This window comes from Miscanthus floridulus, chromosome 12, assembly GCF_019320115.1.
Source record: "Miscanthus floridulus cultivar M001 chromosome 12, ASM1932011v1, whole genome shotgun sequence".
NCBI classification, from domain to species: domain Eukaryota; kingdom Viridiplantae; phylum Streptophyta; class Magnoliopsida; order Poales; family Poaceae; genus Miscanthus; species Miscanthus floridulus.
The window spans coordinates 52,451,140-52,461,642 of NC_089591.1; the positions used below are offsets into that span (position 1 = coordinate 52,451,140).

The 10,503-nt window shown below is 43.9% G+C and overlaps 1 protein-coding gene and 1 pseudogene across 1 annotated transcript; both read left to right on the forward strand.

Moving 5' to 3' along the window:
- The first annotated feature begins 958 nt into the window (after positions 1 to 958).
- Positions 959 to 5,515, forward strand: LOC136498196 (protein POLYCHOME-like; annotated as a pseudogene).
- Positions 5,516 to 9,592: 4,077 nt separating this feature from the next.
- On the forward strand, positions 9,593 to 10,243 carry LOC136495877 (uncharacterized). The gene has a single exon (XM_066491678.1). It carries the CDS (start codon positions 9,593 to 9,595, stop codon positions 10,241 to 10,243), a length of 651 nt encoding a protein of 216 aa, XP_066347775.1.
- Positions 10,244 to 10,503: the final 260 nt, after the last annotated feature.

Consider the following 10,503-nt stretch of genomic DNA (forward strand, 5'->3'; position numbering starts at 1 on the left):
TACATGACTTCTGAGAATATGTGTGCTCCTGCAATATGAGATTTCATGTTACAACCAATTTGGAAAGTAGGAATTTGACAGGACTTGTGTAGAAAATAAGGATGTGGCCGGAGGAGGAGACGGGGAAGACATAAGGTTGGAGGTGAAGTGCTTCGATGTGTACACGTAGCCACGTAGATATACGCCGTGTTTTGGGACCCGCGTATTCGGCGGCGACGGCGGAATGAATCGAACAATCGCGCCAAACGTCCTGAGGCCGCGACGATTCTTTCAACCGCATTCAGCACGGGAATCGCGAAAATGAACTAGCAGCTCGCGGTGCTCGCGTTTACGCCACCGTGGCTTGGAGCTCGCGGTGCCCATACCGCACCGCGCGGTAGACGACCGCGGTCCCAAACACGGCCATAGAAGACGTGCTCCACGGGACCGTGAAGACCAGGACACGTTAGGCTGCCATCTAGGCTGACAAGTGGCACTGGATGCTATGTTGTCGACCCAACTAGCGTCGATCACTGGATCAACAAAACTACCTTCAAATAGCACCTTAGGGTTATTTGCTTGATTTTATTAAATTTAGTACGCATAATATCTGATTTTATAGTTTTGGGTTATATAAACCACCCTAAAATACGAATTATGGGTTATATAGGACTTCTTCCCATTTTAAATGGGGCCTTAAAGGGAGTCCAACTAATGCGCTCTTGTGTTTACAAAATTCATGTGTATTTCTGCTAAAAAAACAAAATTCATGTGAATTTTCTTGCATCTGGTACAAAACTGAACTCATGTGAGATCACAGGAAAGGTGTCAGTGTGTCACCTTTCCCTTTCCGTCTAGTTTTTCGAAAATTTGCCATGCCGCGGTGCGGCGCGCGTAATGCGGAGGTTGCCAGCTTCGTCCTTCGTTCTAGCACCAAAACTCCGAAAGTTTGGAGCGCAGCTGGAGCGGGGAGTGAAAACATTCAAGTCACCCGCCTCCTCCCGAAATCGCCTCCATCTCCCCTCAAAATCCCCTGCTCCTCCCTCCCTTCCAAATCGTCTCCCCCCTCCGGGAACCATTCGCGCGGCTCCGATTCGCTCCGTCGCCGCATTCGCGCCGGCCTGGGCTCCGTCCAACTACCGTTGCAAATCCAGGTTCGTCTCCTGCCCCCTCCCCGTCTTACCCTTCTCTCCCCAGCACCTCCTCTTCTCTTGCTAGGCTTCCTGTTCGACTGCGGCGGTAGCTCCTCCTCTCCCCCGATCCGGTTCCGGTGGCGCCCCGGCCCTGCTCGACCCCGATAACTGCTTTCCTTCTCAGACTACGGCGTCCGGCTCGACTCTGCTGGCTGCTCCTCTCCCAATCTGGTGGGTCTTTGCTGAAATCCTCATTAGTCACCCCCTCATTCCTCCTGACGGCTGCGAGGCAGAGAGCGGAACCTGAGCTCGAAGCCGTGCGCCTTCTTCACTGCTCTTTGTTCTTCCTCACACAACCGATTAATCACGTTTAATCTACGTTTGATCTTCCTAGGCGCCCGTATTACATCTTATATAGCACATCTCAAACCAGTATGTAATGATGTCGAGTTTTTGTTTTCAGCCTTAGATTACATAATGTTTTTTAATCTTTGTAGAAGTTTTTGAACTAATTCTAAGAACTGATGCCAATTATTGATGTGCCACCATAACTTGATTAGGTTTCAGGACAAAAGGAGATTCCATTTGGCAAATAAAGGCTATGCTAGAAATTAAGCCCATCCTAAAGTGCACGTGATGCATGTGCAAGTGCAAAGATGCCAGCGATTCAAATCGAGTTGGGCCCACATGTGCCTGGAAAATTTTGAGCTCCGGGTTCAAAATTTCAGCGTCCCGCCCATCTCCCCGTTCATTTCGGTTTTCTTCCTCTTTGAATTAGACCCCCCGCCACCACAGCCTGAAACACCCAAACCCATGAGATTCGCATCAGGGGTTCCAGGCGCCAAGATTGGATATCCAGGCGAGCTAATCGTGCGGAAGTTTTAGAATTCAGCCCCTTTCCCACCCATTTCTTTTTTTTTGATCAAATTCCCACCCATTTCTTGGTGTTTGATGCGATTCAGGGTCCTGTTTTTTGCAGATCTGGTGAACCTCTACGATCAGCGGTCGGAGCAATAGTAGGATTTGGACCAGGCAAGTCAAGACTGCGAGAAAATTTGGTGTTGCTGCCTTGCTGGTCGACTCATTAGTGTTTATTTGGTGCTCACCAATCTGTCTCTCTGCCGTGTGCTTTCTGCAGAGCCCCGAGATGCCTGACTCCAGGGACGGCAGGAGGGCGGCCCTTGCTGACCTCTCCGGCGGGGTTGGCGGCGGAGGGTTCTTTATCAGGAGGGTGGCCTCGCCGGGAGCCCTGGCGGTGAGGGGTGCTGGGAAGCTGTTGGCGCGGCGTTATATGTCGCCCTCGAGGAACAAGGAGAACCAGCTGCCAGTTTGGGCGTCGAGGGCCACACTGACAAAGAGGAGCCCGCTTCCTGGATGGTACCCCAGGACGCCTCTCCGTGATATTACGGCCATTGCAAAGGTATGCCTAGTATTTCAGTGCTACAATGTGAGCAATTTAACTTATTGAAGGTTTCATTGTTACTGTGCTTACATGCTTTATGAAGTGTGATTAGTTGTTGGAAACTTAAAGCATCTTCTCATTGTAGTTGACCTGCTGATTTCTAGTTGGAGTACAATTTGTGCCAAAGCAGTTTTGTTGGATCTCATCAGAATCAGACAATTACCCGATGGTCTTAGTGGACTGCAATGATGTGCTTTTAGTTGCTAGTTTTACTGGAACATTTTATTCCAACAACACTGCTGAAAAGAACTCGTGGCATTCTTCTTCTGTCACAGTCATCACTTTAATCTTATCAGAGTTAGTCCCCTGTTAATTTTACATATCTAGACTCATTATCTGTGTTTAGTGCCAAGGAGAGTAAAAAGCATGCCAGTGATATATAATTTTAAGTTACTATACTTGGCTGTTTGGCACAGCTAGATTTACCAATTTCAGCTGATGAATGCTGACCTTGCAAAAATATTACTTTCTTTTCTTGTCTGCAGTATGGTCCAACTTTATATTACTGTCAGTAGCATGCAACTGAATGAGATAGATTATAAATCAGCAGTTCAGTTTCTGAATTTCTGGTGTCCTTTTTGGGGATTGTGTAATGAATCCAATGAGAATATTTGATTCAACAAGCTTGCTAAATTGCAGTAACATTCAAAATGGTATTCAAGCTGTACTGCACCATCTTTAACTTCTATTATTGCACAAAACTGAATTTCTTCTAAAGTATTGCTCAAATAATAAGCTGTTCTTACTTCCAATATTATGAATGGTCATTTTCTGATGGACATGTTTACTTTTGATTTTTTTATGCGTGTGCTTATATCGGCTTGGTGCAAGCGGTAGAGTCTTACCGCCTGTGACCGGAAGGTCCTGGGTTCGAGTCGCGGTCTCCTCGCATTGCACAAGCGAGGGTAAGGCTTGCCACTGACACTCTTCCCTAGATCCCGCACAGAGCGGGAGCTCTCTGCACTGGGTATGCCCTTTGCTTATATCCACCATGTTATTCTATTACAAAATCAATGCACAGCATGTTTAAATTAGCTTCTGAATGCCATCATTGATCCTTCTGAAAATATCAATTTGTCTGTTTTATGTCACAAGGTCCAACCATATAGTTCTGTTGGTGCCAAGTAGGAGTTACTGATTGAGATTGATGATAAATCTGCTGTGCACTTTCCTACTTTTAGTGTCCATAAAAATTTGGTATATTTTGATGGATCCAATGAGAATATTTAACTCAACAGGCTGGTTGAATCACAGTAACAATAAAATCAGAGTACAAGTTATACTTCACCCTCTCATGGCTTCACTGCTTTGTGTCTCGTTGCCATGCCATGTAGAATATGTATGACTGAAATTAAAAATCTTCTGAGGTATTGTATTGCTCAGATAATAACATGGACCTAGTTCCAACTGCATTGTGAATGGGCATTTGTGGGGTGGACCATTTTACTTTTAATAGTTGTTTGTATCCACCATGATATTCTGTTATAAAATTAATGCGTAGTATGTTTATTAGTTCATCTGCATTTCATGCCAGCTGTGTTTAGTAATTCCTCTGCTATGCTTGCCTTAGTTGCATATTCCATTTGTCCCAAATTATAGTTTCAACTGCATTCTGAATGGGGCATTTGTGGGGTGGACCATTTTACTTTGAATAGTTGTTTGTATCCACCATGATATTCTGTTATAAAATTAATGCATAGTATGTTTATTAGTTCATCTGCATTTCATGCCAGCTGTGTTTAGTAATTCCTCTGCTATGCTTGCCTTAGTTGCATATTCCATTTGTCCCAAATTATAAGCCACTTTGGCTTTGTTAAGTCAAACTTCTCGAACTTGACCACGTCTAGTAAAATGTACCGACATTTACAACACCATTCAATCCACTGTGCAATAGTATTGAGAGTGAACTTATTTGGTATTGCAGATGTCAATATATATTTGTATGAACTTGGTCAAAGTTAGAGAAGCTTGACTATGGCCATAGTGATTTATAATTTGGAACGGAGGGGAGTAGATTATAGTTTATGTATGTCATCCAAAAAGTTTGATTATTCACTTAGCCACACTTAATGTTTGCCAATATTTCAGTCCATCTGTTAAGGCATCCTAAAGTTTATCCCCACATCATTAGTTCATTACAAAACCTGAACTACACATTCAGTGTATGTTTGTTCCCTTGCTAGCTTCCATCTTATTCTGACAGGCTTGCATGCAGGCCATTCAGAGAAGCCGTTCAAGGATTGCTGCAGCTCAGCAGCAAAGCCAAAGGATTGAGCAGTCTCCGCAATCTGTGAACGTGACTACTGCAGCACAAGCAGAGCAGGATGCTCCTCACATTGCTGAAGCCTCCCATGCTGTTGCATCTGGCTCCGGCTCAACTGAAAGAGAAACTGTAGCAAACCCTGCTACTGTCTTGGCTGATGACAATTTGAATGTGTCTTCCCTCGCCAGCAGAAAGCTCACTGAATACTCAATCCAAACCAATGGATCTTCCTGCCCTTTCAGACATCGTGAGAAGAAACTTTCCAAGTTCAATAGAGAAGATAGAGAAGTTGGTGAGGAAAAACCTGAAGCGAACACCAAAGGCCTGCCCCGGGCCTCCAGGAGGGCCACCCAAGAGACGCAATCTCATGTCCATGCGATGAATTTACTGCTGTACTTGCTGGGGGAAGAGAAGAAAGTCCACCTCAGGCTTGTCCTCCTTCCTCTTGTTTGCTGTTTCCTTAGCCGCTAGCCTAACTGCCAAGTGCCAATGCCCCGTCTGTGCTGCTCTTCTTCCAACACTTGCCATGGCATGATGCCCACGGCCATTCCTGGTTCCCTTCTCGAGGACCAAAGAATATGGGGCTATTGGCTCTCTGCTTGAGGTTCTAGGACTGCAGCTGCTAGTGAGGTGTGATCTGGTTCATGCTATTGCTGATGTATGCATACTTTCTGTGTATCCCAGTGGCCGTTGAACAAATGAAATCTTGAATTTACTTTTGTGCTGCACTATTACCATAACCACTAGGGTGAATATTTCTTTTGTGGCTGCTTTGTATGAACTTCAATATGTAGTTCAGTAGGTACTACGAGAATTTAGCATAGTACCTATGCAGGACAGAGGTGTTTAGTTCATGAACTCATGATTTCTAAGCTCCTACCTCCTAGTGTCAGATGCTTTCTACAACCTTGTTCTTCTATAGTAGGCCCATGACCGAACTGCAAACATGGTGCTCAGTTGAGCTTATGTTCTTCTGTTTCTGTCCTTTGGCACTATAATAAATCTTTCTTCATATTTTCCCTTTAGGTTCATATATTTTCCTTGTTTTCCTGGCAGTGGATTCTAGGCGGTAGCCCTCGTAGGTCGTGCAACAAAAGCTCAATGGCACCAACAAGGACTGAGAATGCTGACCAATTCACCTTCCTGTCATGAACAGGATAGCTCAGGTCATGATCTATTGCCGTGTGTTTTGCTTGCTTGCTTGCAAACCTACCTGCTTGCGATTCAATTTCATCGATCCTAAAATTGATTGAATTTTTTTTTTACTCAGAGCATCCACTCGTAATATAGCTACAAATATAATTCAGCAACATTGTAAACGCTAATAAAAGCCAAAGTATCAGATAAGGTAAGTAACAGGCTTTTAATTGGGTCTTCAAACAAATGAGAAAAAATGGAGATACTGCAGTTGTGCAGTCCCTTGCTTGTATTTTGGAGTTGCCATCAGTATACAAGTCCAGCGTCCAGTTTTTGTTGTGCTGAAATTCAGTGGGCAAAGGACTCGATCCATGATTTGCCTCATTTTCCTAAACTCACTTGTTTGAAAAATGGCATTTTAATCTTCTGTAGAAGCCTTTGGTTACCTAATTATTGTGTAGATTTCTCTGTATATGTATTAGCAGAATCTGATGCTTTAAAATGAATTCCTCATAGTTTCCTAACTACTACTGTAGATCAGATTCCTTAACTATTGAGTACTATAAATATTCTGAACTAGCCACAAACTTGCCTTTTAAAGGCTGCTAAAAACATATCAATTAGACCTAAAATTGGCAACGCATAACTTCAAGCATAATTTACCCGAATATTCCATATTTATTTATAATATTTTCACATATATGTAGAAATTGATTCAAATAGTAGCCAACCAGACCTCTCTAAAAGACGTGTAAATATAATATATGATACTAAATTGATAGCTGCTAATTATTCTTGCCCAATTTAGAGTGGATTATGGGTGTTCCTTGCCACGCCTGTTTTTTAGGTCACCACCAGGGGGATAAGATTTTTCATTCCACAAATATCGGGTAATCCAGGGGGTGGAAGGGCGTGGGTGCCAATCCTAATACAAAGTTCCGAGAAATACATGACAAGTAGGAGAGAGAAATTACAACACTTAACCAGAACAACAACAAAAACACACCAAGATTCAGCTACCCAAGTCCCCCTACTAACCGAAGCGACTGTAAGCACAACTTCCCTAACATGTGCCCACCACCAAAGACATACTCCGAAGAGCTCTACATCACATGCAACTGTAAGGTACTGAGTGGGATCCGACAGACGGCAACCAGAAAGCTGCAAGGCATAGAGTCGGAGTCAACCAGGCGGCAGCCGTGAGTAGCATCGCCTAGGAGCGCATCTGAGCTCCATCCAACGCCATTTGGGGAAGGAAGCCTCAAAGGGGGAGGGTCGCCAGGAGGAGAACGAGGAGATCCAGAGAGGAGATCAAGTCCCCGCAACTCATCATATGATGAGGCGAAGCACTCCAAGTGATCTAGAGAACGACAGAGCAAGCCTGCACGGGTAAATGTCTGGTTTTCTGATTATACATTATTTATAAGATAACAAAAGGATTCCTTTCTGCTGCAGCCTTCTTATTCTCCCTAACACATTTTGTTCCTTGTTCATTGTTCCAGTGCCTCACATTCTCTTTAATTGCTTAACTGTGGTGTATTGTCACCGTCGGCAACAAAACTTCAGTCACATATATGCTGAGAAAGAACCAAGGGACCAACTAAAATCAGCCCTGCGATGATGCGGTGGCACTAGTTCCCTAGAATTGAACTCTGAAGGAAGCAGTAGACCCTACGTTGACCTGGATTTTGCCCAGCAGTCGTGCAGCCTGCAGGATCAAAAGGTCTAGAGACTTTTCCTTGTGTGCCATTATAAAAGATCATAATCCCCTTGTGTGTCCCTTGAAAAAATTCAGCGGTCTTCAGCGCCACTATTCTAACTTTTTCGTGTCCTCCATGCCACTTCCATCAGTTTGGGCTCTAACGCCGTCAAACTGCAGGTGTGAAAAGACGAAAATGCCCTTAAGTTCAAATATGTTATTATTTTTTTTAGCATCTTAACGACTTCAAATGAAAAAAACTCAAAGCTAGAAAGTTGTAGATCTCGTCAGATCTATAATTTTCATACAATTTTTTTTCATTTAATTCCGAAAAAATAATATGATTTTTCTAAGATATATTAATCATATCAAATCATATTTTTTTTGCGGAATTAAATGAAAAAAAATTTATATGAAAATTATAGATCTCGACGAGATCTACAACTTTCTAGTTTTGAGTTTTTTCATTTGAAGTTGTTAAGATGCTAAAAAAATTAATAACATATTTGAACTTAAGGGCATTTTCGTCTTTTCACACCTGCAGTTTGACGGCGTTAGAATCCAAACTGACGGAAGTGGCATGGAGGATACGAAAAAGTTGGAGTAGTGGCGCTGAAGACCGCTGAATTTTTTCAGAGACACACAGGGATTACGATCTTTTATAATGGCACGTAGGGAAAAGTCTCAAAGGTCTAAGGCTGTAACGAGGAGCTTATGTGTCAATGCGTGCGAAGTATGAACTAGGCTAGTTCATGATTTGGCCCGGTCTCAAACTATAACCCATGTAAAACAAACCCCCTGTTTATATCCTTGTCCTTGCCATCGTTCTAGGGAAATGGCATGCCCATCATTTCTTGTTTTTTGGAATTACAAGATCAGGTCTGATTTTTTAGTTTCTTATATCTTCGCCTCTTCCGTGCCTCCTGTTTTTCGACAGTGGATCATGGGGCTTGGGGCATGAAAGCTCAATGACGCCGGGCAGGAAGGGCACGTTTGGTTCTGCTGGCAAAACTTACCTCGACCAGCAAGGAAGGAAACACAAAAACTTGTTTGGATTCTTTGCCCAGCTGCATCGATCCCTGTCCAGGCAAGCTTTTTCTTGCTAGCTGAGGAGAGCCAGATTGGCTAGGCCGGGATGGGCAATGTTAGCCTGGGTGTTCTGCCAATTCTCCCCTGGGTGTTCTGCTGTCGTTCTCGTAGACGGGATATGAGGAACAGATGGCTCATACTTGGGGATTTCAACCTCATATACCAAGCAGCGGAAGATAAGAATAACACAAACCTCAACAGGCGCTTGATGGGGTCCTTCAAAGCAACCATAGACAGACTCCTACTTAAGGAGATCCGTCTGAACGGGCGTCGCTTTACTTGGAGCAATGAGCAGGACAGTCCGACACTCACTAGGATTGACAGGTTCCTCTGCACATCTGATTGGGAGTTAGGGGGTGTTTGGTTCCTACAGGAAAATTTTAGTCCCTGTCCCATCGGATGTTTGGACACATGCATGAAGTATTAAATATAGACGAAAAAAATAACTAATTGCACAGATTGTGGCTAATTTGCGAGACGAATTTTTTAAGCCTAATTAGTCCATGATTTGACAATGTTGGTGCTACAGTAAATATGTGCTAATGGCGGATTAATTAGGCTTAATAAATTCGTCTCGTAAATTAGTCTCCATCTATGTAATTAGTTTTATAATTAACTCATATTTAGTTCTCCTAAATAACATCCGAACGTCTGATGTGACATGGACTAAAATTTAGTCCATGGAACCAAACACCCCCTTACTCTTCCCATCATGCTTCCTACATTCGCTACCGTCCCTGATGTCGGACAACAACACTCCGCTCCTCTTGCTAGGAGAGCTGCAGCATCACCAAAACTCGTGCTTTCATTTTGAAAACCTCTGTACGAAGATGGATGGGTTCCAAGAGCTGGTCCAAGATATCTGGAACAAGCCGGTGGCTTCTACCCAACCTCTCAAGCGCCTGCACGTCAAACTGTCCTGGGTAGCGAAGACTATCAAGCGGTGGCGAAAAGAAAAGGTAGGGGACATAATGCTACAACTCACGCTCGTCAAGGAGATCCTACTCCAGCTTGAGGCTACACAAGAACACAGAGCCCTCACCCAAGAAGAACTACAATTGAGACGTCGTCTGAAAGCTCGCAGTGTGGGTCTTGCAGCAATAGAGAAATCCAGAATCGGGCAAAAATCCCGCCTCACCAACATTAAATGTGGTGACGCCAACACAAAACTCTTCCACATTCGCGCAAGCTCAAGGGCCAGGAAGAACTATATCCAATGCCTGCATAAGGACAACGGGATTGCGCTCACACACGAAGATAAAGAAATCGTAGTTGGTGACTACTTCAAGAATCACCTTGGCTCTATGGTTCCAAGACCATCCACCTTCCTGTGGTCTGCTCTCGGCTATAATCCCCGCGACCTCTCTCAGCTGGAAGTACCCTTCACCCAAGAGGAAATCAAAGAGACAATCTTTTCCATGCCAGGAGATAAAGCGCCAGGCCCAGACAGCTTCACAGGGGTCTTCTTCAAATACTGCTAGGAAATCATCAAGGTTGATATAGCAGCAGCCATCAACACCCTTTTTTATATGAATTCACAAGGTTTTGATCTGCTTAACTCAGCAAACATTGTCCTCCTTCCTAAGAGGCAAGATGCCAGGAGAGTCATAGATTTATAGGCCAATCAATCTAATCCATAGTATCGCCAAGCTCTTCTCCAAGCTACTCGCCAGTAGGCTTGCGCCGCTACTGGACTCCCTGGTTTCAAAATGCCAAAGCGCTTTCATAAAAAAAAGAAGCA

What these genes read in the sequence shown, in the direction of transcription:
- LOC136495877 (XM_066491678.1), top strand. Translation starts at nt 9,593, where the DNA reads ATGGATGGGTTCCAAGAGCTGGTCCAAGATATCTGGAACAAGCCGGTG.